This window comes from Sciurus carolinensis, chromosome 13 (genome assembly GCF_902686445.1).
Source record: "Sciurus carolinensis chromosome 13, mSciCar1.2, whole genome shotgun sequence".
Classification (NCBI taxonomy): domain Eukaryota; kingdom Metazoa; phylum Chordata; class Mammalia; order Rodentia; family Sciuridae; genus Sciurus; species Sciurus carolinensis.
The window spans coordinates 65,009,004-65,022,940 of record NC_062225.1 but is presented as its reverse complement, the minus strand read 5'-3'; the positions used below and the strand labels follow the sequence as shown (position 1 = coordinate 65,022,940).

General features: G+C 38.0%; 1 protein-coding gene across 5 annotated transcripts in view; it reads right to left on the bottom strand.

Annotated features, from left to right (window-relative positions):
* Fez2 (fasciculation and elongation protein zeta 2) overlaps positions 1 to 13,937 on the bottom strand; it is a 49,491-nt gene that overhangs the window by 12,790 nt on the left and 22,764 nt on the right. For 2 of the 5 annotated variants that reach the window (XM_047523149.1, XM_047523148.1), the window contains exons 6-7: positions 4,855 to 4,935; positions 2,770 to 2,845 (exon numbers count right to left, since the gene is read on the bottom strand). The exons of 2 other annotated variants lie outside the window; for them this stretch is intronic. In XM_047523149.1, the coding sequence (XP_047379105.1) occupies positions 2,770 to 2,845; positions 4,855 to 4,935 (157 nt within the window). The remainder of the gene's footprint in view (positions 1 to 2,769; positions 2,846 to 4,854; positions 4,936 to 13,937) is intronic. One more of the 5 variants, XM_047523150.1, reaches the window with a different exon arrangement.

Here is a 13,937-nt window from a genome sequence, read left to right as displayed (position 1 = left end):
ATGAAATTATGTCATCTGCAGGAAAATGGATGAAACTTTGGAACATCATGTTAAGCAATGTTATGCAAACTCAGAAGTCTCTCAAATGTGGAAGCTAAAGAGGAAAAAGGAAAAGATGGCTCAGGAGGAATCTCATGAAAATCGAAAGGAGCTCAGTAGACTAGAAGGAAGGGACCAAGTAAAGGGAGGGGGGAGAAAGTAGAAATACCAGGGAATGATAGTAGCCAAATTATATGGCTATGTTGTATACATGTACGGATATTATGTACCCAATAAGAATGGATAAAAACCTATTTTCCATTGTGATTTATTTGTCCAAGTGATGACTGAATATTCATTATTAAAAAATTTTTCATAAAAGATAGCTTTTGTGCTAGGAAAAAAAGATGAAAAGAACAGATTTCCAAGAAGCAGCACCCACCATCTGCCAAGCTATCTATTCCTTCTCTGGTGAAAAGAAACCTAGGGGAATCAGCCTCATTCCAAAAGGAACCTTTGGCTTTCTTCTCCCTAGTGCTGAGCATCAAACTCAGTGCCTCCTGCATGCCAGACAAGCACTCTACAACACTAAGCAATGTCCCCAGCCCGATACTTACATCTTCTCAGTAAAGACCAAAACAGAAAAAATAGTCACTCACTTTTTTGTTTTTTAAATTAGAGAATCCAGGTAGAGCTAAAACTCACAAATATTATACTTTAGTAGTGACTGGCACTTCAGACTTCCTCCAGACCATCCTGGTAAAAATACCTCACACTTTTTTTGTAGTTCTACGACAAGACAACATAGTTTACCTGTCAAGTCAGTCTTTCTGGCCCCACTTCCTTAATTATGTGACTCTGAGCAAGTTTCTTAACCATTCTATCCACCAAGTTCCTCATCCATAAGTTGAGAATAATTAGATGGATCTCAAAGGCTCGTATGAGGATTAATTACTCATGTAGATATAAAGGATATATAATACCATGTATTAACCACAATGAACACCACTGATACTACTGTGATTCTCTTGCTGTTCTTCCTGCACCTGTGATCCCCTTCTAACAGCTTTTGTGAGGAAGGTTACATATCCATAAATGCTGTGAGTGCCCCCAGAGATTTCCTTTTGACTAACATCTACAGGTGGTGACAGCAGAGGCTTTGGTCCTCCCCAAAGTTATTATGAGATAACCATTTTTTTTTTCACTTTCAAAGTGAAGGTCATCCTTCCATCTGTTGTCTTCACAATAGTGTCACCATAACTGTCTCACATTGGCCTTCATTCTCTCACCCACAGATGTCCTAAGACTCTGAACTGTCAATCTATGAAAATGTCAATTAGCCTCAGGACATTCTGATGATAGATCTGCAATGACTTGGCTGATTCCCTGATCTGAGAAGCTGGGGCCACTCAGTAATTCCTGGCTTGTCAGCAGTATCCATGTTCCCTTTTTGGGGGGGATTTCATGTTCAGCATTTCTACTTGTAATTGTGTTTTAGAATTTTTTTAATTTCTATATAAAATCACATACCAACAGCCAGCATCATTAAATGTAGAGTTGCCTATGAATCAAGAGACCTGACCCTTTAATTAACCATCCCCTGTGTGATCTCAGACACTCATAAATTTGCAAGCTCTTCCTGAAAATTATAGGCCTAGCCACCCAGTTAATCCCTTTGTTCTTATCCTGGATTGGCTAGCATTGCTTGATTTACCCATATCTAAATATGAAATTTTTTTTAAGTATTGTTCACCGAAGGAAAGAATAAAATCTTCAGGTTTTATTCAGGCAAGCAGATAGTAAATAGGGTACCATACCCTCTCTTCCTTTATGCTTTTCTTGCCCATGCCTCCATGTCCTGAATTTCCAAAATAAATATCTTCATTAATATCTACCCATGTCATGCTCTTTAATTTGGCTTCTTCCTAATTAGCAATTTTCATAAATATATGCTATCAGAAAGAACCTAATTGATTAGTAAATTTAATTGTTTCATTTTAAGGGCAAACACAATAGGACCAATTAATTGTGACTTACCCCAAACCACACATAATTTCCATATCATGAGGTAAGTAAGTGGAGGAAATATTTTTCTGTTACTTTTTCAGTGAGAATGTAAGTGACTGCCAGATATCCCTGAAAATAACAGGATAGTAACAGAATTCCTGGCTCCTTTATGGCTGTATAAAGGAGTATCATAAGATATACTTAATATGTATTTAAGTATTACAAGTTATTTTAAAATGCCAGTCCCTCGAAGGTAGAATATCTTTGCTTGCTTTTTTCACTAAAGTATCCCAAATGCTAAGAAAATGGCCTTATGCAAAGCAGATCTTTACCAAATGTTTGCTGCGTGAATGCACATCATGAAAACATCACTATCAATTTATGTTAAATTATAACTACCACATTGGGTTCTACACTCACAAGAAAGGAGAATGTTTACTGTAAATCTCTACTATTCAGTTTCTGACAGTTACAAAAGATCCAGATTAATGTTTATATTCTTATAGAAGAGGTGATGGAGATTCAAGTTACATTTTTCACCCCAAAATTTAGCTCACACACATTTCAAGTAAGAAAAACAAAAAAAATTACAAATGGACACTAGCATTGGTGTTGTGTTTGAGGTTACTGCTGCTTTTGGATTCATTTGCATAACAATAAATAATGACATCCATCATTTATTATCTTATGCTGACACAACAACAACAACAAAACCAAGCAACTAAAAGCAAAGCTTTAAGAATCAGCAAAAGTAAATCAGTTAACAGTTTTGTTTTTGCTCACTTTTTGTTAATATCTGAAGATCTTCAACAGATGGTGGTCCGTTGTTTTTCTCATAGGGAATGACTGTTGTCAAATACTGCCAAGTCAAAAAAGAAAAAAAAATCATTTAAATCTAAATTAACTTACCTGCAAAAAAAATGACAGTTAACAGAAAGTCTATTTTGCAACACAAAACATAAGCTCCTGTGGTAACAAAACCACAGGTATCTTTCAGCTGGAGTTCATTTATTTGCCCACCTCTATCTGCTTCCTACAAGCCTTGTGTTAACAAAAATAACCTTTTTTTTTTTTTTGCATTTCAGTTATTGAAAATTTCATAGGACTAGGTCTGAGGATGATTTGCTCAGTGTGTTAATTTTTAAAATGAAGTATTATCTAACATTCCTCCTGCATGTTTTCCAACACATTTTAAAACAGTAATTAAATGAAACCATAGTTTTAACAACTCTGCACAGAAAAATAATTTTCAACAGCCCAATAATTCTCTTTCTGACCATTCTTATTCTGGTTGAACAAAATGGTTAACATGAATAACATGTCAATTTTTAAAAAACAACCAGCTTCTTCCAGAAGCTAACAAAGACCCAAATAATTTCTGAAGCATATTACTACTAAATTATTGTGTAAGTGATTATAAATATTTTTAGATATTAAAGGTATGAGAAAAGTGGAAGGAGAGAATGATCTATGGGAGAAAATTAATAATAAAAATTAATGTCTGAAATTGAGACAAAGTGCCTAGATTACTACCTGTAAAAATTTACAAGTATCAAGTTATATTCTAAAACTATACCCCATGAGAGCATCATCTGAAAATGACTGTCCAGACTCTCCTATTCTGACCATACCACCAAGTGTGTGTGTGTGTGTATGTAGCTCCAAGGTCCAGAAAAGTACTAAAAATGAATTGTTCAATCATTAAGGTCTTCCACCTTCTTGAACAACCTCTCCAAAGTGAGACCCAATTAATAAGCAAATATGTATCTTTGTAAAGAACACGAAAGGCCAGAAATGTGCCCTCCTGGGGCTTCACATGTGTCAAGCACCTTGGAGAAGCATGGGGAACTTGTGCTTTGGTTGTAAGCTAGCTGGCTATGCTTTCAGGCCTCTCTGCTCCACTCCCACACATCTGGTCAGTTTGGAAGTTACTTTTCCATTTTGTGGGCTTAGAGAAATGAGAGTCATCAGAATAAAAACAAAAATTCAACTGCTTCTTTTCTTTATGAGCTGAAAACGTCAGTGTGAACCTGCCCTCTTTAATGTAGATTAGTTGACATCTGAGTAACATACAGGAACCTTTGGTGAAAACTCTAGGCATTTGGTTCTTTGGAAAAACTGCCTACAAACATATTACGCCTTCTTAACCTTTGCTCAAGAGCTAACTTTAAAAAGTTTCCTGTTTGCAAGTGAAAACTTCAAATGGTGAAAGGTAATTTTAATCACACTCATTAATACAGATTGATTCTCATGTTTGTGATGGTCCTTTCAATCAAATGTAATGCAAATAAAAAGCAAATCGCTACATATTTGACTGCATAGTCATATCATCATTTGTATAAATGATGCCGAATGTCTCACTGGACAGATAAGTGAGTTGGCTGACTATGTATCACTTTAAAAACACATAAATTTTACTTAAAGGAGGTAAAATATGCTTTCTACACTTTTTTTTTTCCCTAAAACTCTAGCTTCAAAGATACCAACATCTGGCTCTCTTCCCCACCAAAATAAGAATCTGTTTCTTAGATTTTTAGAATTAGTGCAGCATTTTCTAGTTTAGTTATGTTCACAGTCAGGGTTTTCTACACATGCAATTCATTATGTCAGTATGTTAATATCTATTTGTTTAGAGGCAGAAGTGAGAAATGTCTCCAGAATGCACTGGGTCTATTGTTCAATTTGGAAAAGAGTTTTTTCCCTCCGGGGAAATTCTGTTCATTATCAAGACTGTACCTATAATGAACTTTCATTTCTCTCTTTTAATCAATGATCTTAGTAAATTAGTAAAACTGCCAGTTTTCATGATCTTCCCTTACACAGAAAATGAAAAAGCAGAGAATGAGGAAAATAAGGATAACCGAGCACCTGTTTCTCTCCACCTGAATTTCCAAAGGTGTGGCGGAGGCCATTCTGAATGACATTTGAGATCCCTTCCATGCTGAAGCGCTAAAGGCGGCAATATAAGGCCCAGAAGAAAAGGACAGAGAAAGAAGTTCAAAGACTATTAGTAAAAGTGTACCATGATGATTTATGTGCCCAAGAGGCAAGCAGTTAGAAAATGCCACTACTCATTCAGATAAAGCAGACAAAATCATGCTCTTTAAAATGTTTTTGCTTCCATTCCTTTGCAAGTCAAACACAGAAGCAACAGTTTTTATGCTACTATATTATGAAGATTTTTCCTGACAGTAGCTGATAAATTTGTTCCAATGTAAACATTGTCATGTTTGCTTGATACACAATTTGCCATATAATTTTAAGATACCTTTTGATATTGTTTAGCTACAGTTTATCAAAAGTCTGAAAACTTAGTATTAAGAGTATGTATATTTTCATCCTAAGTTTGTATATTTCCACCATCAGTTTGGAGAACATTAACCTAACATTTGGCAAATGAAAATGCTGTTACTTTGGAGAGCTGATTATTGCTTCCCACTCACTCTGTAGGCACCTGTCATTGCCTTCATGAAGAAAATGTGAATTAGAAGATGGCACATGCTTCCTGGGGAGCAGAGGAGATCCCATTTGCCAGCTGGGCCCCAGAAAACTTCTGCAGACTTTCCATTCCGTCTCTAGGAAACAATTCTAGCTTCTTTCTCCCAGCAACTGCCAAGACTTCCTAGAATTCACTGTACTGAAAAGGGAATATTTTTTCCTTAACTACTTATCTTGATTTGTAACCAGTCTACAATGTCAAAAGGCTCAGTGAAAAGAGTCCAGTGGCACCTCCATGGCAGCTGAGTCAAAGGCATTAGATGGATTCTTGCGGCATGACTAATTGAGGGGAAAGGCACCGTGAAAGGAAGTTACGGCCTGATTCACCGGATGGCTCCTTTCCCTGGAATTTTATAAGGGGAAGTTGAACCAGTAAACACATTTAAGGAGTCAACATAAAGAATATTTCAACACGCCCCAAGGAGTAGAAGAAAGGAAACCATGGCAGTTTCTCTACACTTAACAAATATATAGTGTAGTCCAGTGGTTCCCCAAGTGTGGTCCAGGGACACCCCGGGAGGCCCCTGAAATCCTCTCAAGAGTTCATGAACTCAAAATTATTCTCTTAATACTACCAAGATAAAATTGATATTTTTCACTCTTTTATGTTTTTTTTTTTTTGTTGTTGTTGTTGTTGTTTTGCAGTGCTGGGGATTTGAACCCAGGGCGTTGTGCTTGCAAGGCAAGCACTCTACCAACTGAGTTATATCCCCAGCCCGATATTTTTCACTCTTAATCTCTCATGATTTAAAGTGAAATATCCAAATGACAGATTGAATGCAGAAGCAGATTTGAGAATCTAGCTGCCTTCCATTAAGCCAGATATTAATAAGATTCACAAAAATGCACAGCAATGACATTTTTCTCACTAATTTGTTTAAAAAATAGTCATCTTAATTAAAATGTTATTTATATAAGAATTATATATTGTTGGTATCCTTAATATTCTTTAAATGTTTTCAGTTATAATTTCTAATACAGTAAGTATTGGTAAATATAACATATATAAGTTAAGCTTTCTAGGGTCCTCAATAAGTTTTAAGAGTTTAAATAAGTCCTGACAACAAAAAGCTAAGAAATGCCAAAAGACTGAGTCCTTGCTGTGCCCCTGTATCAGTCACAAGACTCAGAAGCATTGCTGGAAATCTGTGGAGCACACTTGCCCAACTTGTGAGAGCTCACGTACTTCCCTTCTCTTCCTTGACCATCCTTCTCCTCGACCCAGTCTTTCTCAGATCTGAATCTGCACACCAGTTTTGTTTTAACAAGAATCAAACGTCTGATCAAAATACTTTGACCACTCTTCACTTTCAATGAAAAGGGCTAGTTTTATTCAACACAAAACAAAACAAAAATATAGATAACTATTTTATAGATTTTCTACATGCTATTATATAATTTGTTTACACTTTTTAAAACAAATTATCCAAAGAAATAATATCTTAGTCTTTCTAGTCTGCAATAAAAATTTAAGAAGCTACTTTCAAATAAACAAGTCAGTTCATTTTTTTAAAAAATTCTTTCATCAACTGTATTTCCTTTGAAAAGCAACAAATAGAAAAATGCTTAATTTTAGTCTACATTACCTGGTTCATTATTTATGGGCATGTTAAAAACAATACACAAATTCAGACACTCTCCACCGAAGTGAAAATTTTAGAATTCACATGTTAAGAAACTAAGGTACACTTTTATATTTGGACAGCACACTGCAAAAAATGGTAGCTTTACTTTACCATTCAGACACCCAACTTTTTAAATTAATAAGATGCATATGTGATTTAGGTTTTCCTCATTAATGCACAATTGTGAATATTGTTGAACTATTTCAACTACTAGCAACCTGGCTACTTGTGAGAGGTGACTTTCATACAACCAGAACTCAAGACTGAGAAGAACTGAGTGAAAACACAACCATGGGAGCCACAGCAACCTGGAAAAATACAAAACTACCAGCTGATGCTGGTGAAGGAAGTTCAGGAAAAGGCTTCCCAGCAGAACTCCACTGAAGGTGCTGAGTCAAGGCCACCAGCTCCTGACCCGTCACCAGCCACCAGATGAACCAGGGCAGCCGCAGGGCAGCCAGCAAGGTCCTCCTGCTTCTTGTTTCACTGGGAGAATCACAGAACAAGAAAATCAGAAGTTTCTGCAGGTGCGGGGAGGACAACTAACAGATAAGGCTGAAAACATCCCTCCACCAAATGCTCCCGTTGCCGTGATCCCTGCCCCCCCAGAAACCCTGCAGTAACAATTTCCTCCCTTCACTGCATTCTAAAACTCTCCCTCTCTACTGGCCCTTTCCCGATGGCAACTTCAAATTCTCAAACCCTCAACCTACTTCCTTTCCCGAGTTTCCTGAAACAACTCTTCCCACTGTCATTTCTTTGGCACTCGAGTCCACTTGAGATCTCTCTGAGACATCAGGAATGCCCCTCCCTGACCTTTTCCCTGGATGCTCAATAACATACTCTCCCAGGTTTCTCCCTGCCCTGCCCTCTGGCTGCTTCTGAGAGATGCTTTTCTTGTTACTCATATCGTACACGTCAGTGTTCCCCAGAATTCTGTCCCTATTTTTTTTTTCTCAAGCACTCTCTCCAGAGTTACCATTCAATAGTTTCAATATGTCTCCATTAATCTACAGCTCCATTTTCCTAAGACCAGCAAAAGTGCTTAGAACAGGACTGGCATGTTGTAAGTTTTCAGTAAACATTCACAATCTTTACTGTCCTTCTCCCTGAGTTTTTGATTTGCATGTTCAATGGCCATCTGGATATCTATACCTATTGTATGCTTTTTAAAAAAAATTTTTGTAGATGGACCCAATAACTCTATATTATTATATTTTTTATGTGGTGCTGAGGATAGAACCCAGGGCCTCACACATGCTAGGCAAGCACTCTATCACTGAGCCACAACCCCAGCCCCTGTTGTATGTTTAATCTGTACTTCCTGAATGTTCGATGACCCCCCTGGGTATACCTATATTCTTGTATTCCTAAAACTTATATCCAAAACTGAATTCATCTTCCTCTCCTATACCAAAAACGAACCTGTTCATCCTTCAGCATCTTATACCTCTCTCACTCACTTACTCCTTATTTCAATATACTGAGCAAGACACCATTCCGGGTAAGAGGGATGTAAAGTGAACATACCAGCTAAGGCCCCACCCACCCCACTGACCTAACATTCCTACGTACTGGAATAAAAAAAGCAAAGCAAGTAAATGAACTAGCTGATTGCAAATAACATATGCCCTGGCAATGCCCCAAAGAGTGCAATTACAAACTGGATGACTACTGTATACCAGGAAGTCAGAGAAAAGCTCTCTGAGGAGGTGATACTGAGCTGTATACACCATCCCAGATGAGCCACAATGAACAAGGGACAAAGGAGGTCCTCTTAGATAACCAAGGCAGCCAAACTGACTAGAGTCCACTCTGCTGCCTGTCCATAGCAGTCTTGTTATTCTTATCCAGCAGGATGTAAAGATAGCCACTCAGTGAGTTCATGCCATGCTCCTGCCAAGGGTTTCTACTGCACAACCTTCTCCTCTCCCCTGCTCTGTGTGCAGATGTGCTGGAATAGCCCTTTGGATCACAGGGGCTGTACCCAGAGCTGATGGAAAGGATGACATCTCCCAAAGACACTGGACCTGAGGCTGGTGCAGTCACTGTTGAACAAACCTACAAACCTCCCTCAGAGAAGGGGGCCCTGGAGTCCACAGCCGCTTCAGATCTCTGAGACAACCAGGATGCTCCACACCACGCTCTGTTTCGCCCTGCTTGCCCAAGTCAGTGATCAACCACTTCCCTCGTTTTCCCCTTCCCCTGGTACCCCAACCAACGCCACCATTTTTCCATCCCTATTGTCACTTGGCTCAATTCTTACCTGAATATTCACAACAGCCTCCTAATAACTCCTTTTCTCTAGCTGAGTCCTTCCAACTAGTTCTCCCTGAAACCTCTAAAGTCCCCCTGCCAAAAGACAGATCTGAACACGTAGCTACCCTACTTAAAACCCCTTTTTGGTTTCCTTTAGTCTTTATATAAAGGCCAATGCCTTAGAAATGTCATATAAAGTCATCTATATTCTGGTTTCCAGGCTTCAATTTCTACATCGTCATGAGTTACCTCCTCCCTCACCTTCCAGATTTCTCCCTTACTTCTAGCTATAGCCAAAACCAATCAGATGTCCCCAACTGGCACCTCCAGCTGGCTGCACACGCCACTCCCTCTACTCTCTCTGCTAGTTCCTCCTTATTCTACCTGGCCTAGGGATTCAACTCAGCTTCCCCAGACCCCTAAAACAAGCAAGGGCAGAATGATACATGCACACCCCTGCCACAGAACAGTGCCAGGCATGGTAAACACTAAAAAGCAGCAGCGGTTTGGTTTAGAGCAGTTTTCACACTACACTTGGTTTCTCAACCTTGACATTACTGACACCTGGAGCCAGATAGGTCTTTGTGGTGGGAGCAGATCTGTGAGTTGAAGAATGTCCACCAGCATGTCTGTCCTCTACTCACCTGGGTATCAGAGTCACTGTCCCCCCACTTCCCCCCCGACCCAGTTGTGACAATGATAAATGTTTTCAGACACTGATTAACACCCTCCGGGGGGCATAAAATCAAAAAATATTTGTGTAATAGTAGTAGCAAATAAAGAAAAGATTATTTATATATATATATATATATATATATATATATATATATATATATAAATATATATTGGGGTAGGCGCTGGCTCAAGTGATTCTCCTGCCTCAGCCTCCTAAGTAGGCTACAGGCACATGTTACTGTCAATAAAGTTATTTTTTATGAAAGCTAGATGGCATGAAATCTTTAAAAGAGAGAGAGAAAGGAAGAAAAAAAATTTCAGTTATGTCAAATTTTCATAAATTCACCTCAGTTCTCAAAATCTTTAAGGGCAGAAATAACATCAGATGAGATACTTCTTTTGTATGTCCCAAAAAGCACAAACCAGTCCTCAGCATGTAGGAGGCATCTGATTTAACAGTCAATTACTTAAACTGCAAAACTCTACAGCAATACTGCTGAAATAATTGCAGATTTTTGTATGAAAATAGGAGTCACACTTGAGTCAAAAGTATTTGGCATCAGGAAAAAATGTAACATCAACTTAGACTGAAAAATGCTGGCAAAGAAAGCAGAGATCTGGGTTCTCTCCTAGTTCTGTCACTAACGGTGACATAAGCACAGTCACTAACCTGCTAAGGCCTGTGTCCTCACAAAAAAGGATATGATTAAATGTTACATTTAAAGGGCTTATTTATAAATGCAATTAATCTGAGAATTACCTCAACCAGAAAGATACACTGTGTTTTAAGAAGGCAAACCAACATCTCCGCCCCCCACCAATCCCCACCCCCGCCGCCTCTCTGTCTCTCTCTCTCACACACACACACACACACACAAATATAACACAGGACCAAAAAGTCACATGAGAACTCTAGAATGGCAGAACTGCACAGCCAGATGCACATGCAGAGCTGGCTACTCCAGTGGCTTCCTTTTCTCATGAGGACATGAGGACATTTTGAGGAGAGACAAGATCTCGTTCATCTCTCCATCCCTGCAATGTGCATAGGTCATAGCAAGCATTTGTAAAGGACTGCTAAGCTATTGTAGATATTTGCAATGTCTCCTAACTCCAGAGCCCAAGAATCTTAGAGCCTGTGATCTTTTCACCATGGCATGAGCCCTCTTACTCCTTGCAGGAAAGAAGCAGGGAAAAAGAAGGACCAAAAGGTGAAAATAATCTAAGACTGAACAGAGAATGATAACATGACAGGACATGAAGTTATCGGTCAAAGGAGCAAACATCAGAATTCTGAAAAGTTCCACTGAAGAATCTAGTGTCGGAGATCAATAAGGCGAGCTACAATAGTACTGCTGGCATGGTCTGTGCAGCCGTGGAGTGACTCAGAACTAAAGTCCCTGGGGTGGCGAAGAGTAGCTCAAGAGTAGCAAGGAAGATCAACAACGGAGCTGAGGAAGATGAAGGAACAGAAAGACAAAGGCAGTGGCAGTAGGAAGAACCAGGAAAAGAGCTCTGCAGAGCACGGTGGACTCTCCTTTGCAACAGTCCACAAATTCCAAAAAAGAATACACCCTTTTGGAAGGCAAAATGAACTTTAAAATGATAAAACCTCGGAGGCAGATTAAATTTACTTTTTAGTAAACGTCACCTCATTTAGAAACACTACCTTTACAACCTTGAGAGCAGATGCAGTATTATTAGGTGCTTATGGCGCTTAACTGGGCCAGAGGGAAGGTTTTTCTCTATGCCTAAAATTTTATAGGAGGAGGAGAAAGGGGACTGGGGGAGGCAGCGGGGGAGGGGGATCATTTCTTTGCTAAGCGTGTCTCAAGGTGAAAGTACCACAGATAGGCCAAAGCACTGTGATGAGGTCTCAGGGTTACAGGATGCTGAGTAAAATGAAGGACATGGAGGATTTGCTACCCTTTAATTAAAATACACTTATTCATTAAAATATTAGTCATGTCCATCTAATCTACCATTCCTCCTATGAAGTAAAGAATACAAATGACCAAGTTACAAGTGCAAAGCTGGTGAAGAGGCTCATTCTACAGCTCTTCTGTAATCCAAACATCCATTATTGGAAGGAGCCAATAATAGTTCTGTAAAATGCCCTTCTCAGAATGGGATTTTTGCTATGAGCCCATCAATAAGCAAGAAAATGATTAACAACATAGCATTTAGTTTACTGTTGTCCTTACTACTGACAAAATGCCATAGTAAAATGGCAAGGACAAGGGAAGAGGTGACATAACTGCACATTATTATTTATACTGAGAATATTCATAACTGCTTCACGAATATTTCCGTTACTGGTGTGAATATATATTAAAGTCTCAAAATCATTCTGTAGAAACTTTTCTCAGACAAAACCAGGAGCAACGAAGTATAAAACAAGATAGAAATTAAAAACCCATAAAAATATCAAAGATGAAGAAATGGGCCAGGATCTCCAAGAGAACATACAACATGACGACATAGCTCAGAAGAGGAAACCAAGCAAGGTTCCCTGCACCCATCTACAGACCGCCACACCTCTCACTCCAGCGTGTGCTGCTTCTGTGAGCTGCAGCCTCTGCTGAGCTCTCATTTACTCATTCATAAAACTGTAATAATAATAATAATATCTACTCTCTAAGGTTGTTGTGAACACAAAATGAAATAATCCATTAGCTGATCACTGTGCTCAGCTAATATCAATATTCAAAAAAATTGTGCTATATTCCCTTAAAAAGGATCTAGAACAACATTTTAGATATCACTCCCAAAGATAAACAATCATATCTTTCTACTTTTCTCCATAACAGCAAAAACAGTATCTCAAGTTCTGAAAATATAAATAAAATTTTTTTTGCCACTGAGAAGCACCAAATTCCTGCTTATAAGCCTTATCTTAAGGGACTGGAGACAACAAAAAGAACAGTCATTATTATCTATAACTGAATACAGAAATCAGTCAAAAAGCTTAAACAGAAAACAAGTAACTCTTTTAGGTAACTCAAGGTCTTTCTGAACAGTAAAAGAAAAAGAACTAAAAACACTCTGTAAATGAAAAAGCAACAAGAATCAGATACAAAATAGTTTGTTCCTACTTTTCTAGAATTCTAAATACATCAACTCATTCTATGCAGGGCATAATCACCAGTTCAACTATTTTCACAAAACAAGATCCAAGACAGATAAAAGCAAAACTAGCATGGAGGCCAGGAAACTGAGGCTATTCCTGCCACCACGTCTGCTCAGTCTCACGCGAACTAACTGGCCCAGATCTCTTAACAGCCAGGGCAGCTTTCAGAAATCTCAATATCAAAGCTCAGTGTCAGAAAAAAAGGTTAGGAAAGAAATCACAGAATGCTCTCCATCTGTTCTGATTCATTCACATCTACCCCATTAATATTCCTTATATTCAAAAAGTTCAAAAGAAAGTGAAATAAGAACAAGATCATTGTTCTTTATAAATCAAATCATATTCAAAAGTTTGAAATGATAGCTTTGATTTTTAGTAAATTATTAAAATAATCAAAACACAAAACATGAAAAATATGGAATGAACAGCAACAATCAAATGTAAAAATTACAAAGTAAAAATACTCAGTTAAGATAACAGATATTTAAGATGGAAAAGCAGCATCTTGTTCTGACATTTCAAGTCAAATAATTTTAATGTGAACTATAAAGCAATTATAAGTGATTTCTACCAAAAAATATTTTTTTCCAATAAACCAGATCTAAGTAAGTTAAAAAATACAAATTATTCCAAAGCAGATACTTGGTACTGTTTTCAATATTAAACTCCTATTTTGTACATTCACTTCCAAAGCAGAAGAAATGATACACAGATAGTCTAAGTTAGGAGTTAAGTGGAATAGTATCAAATAATTTAATATTTTG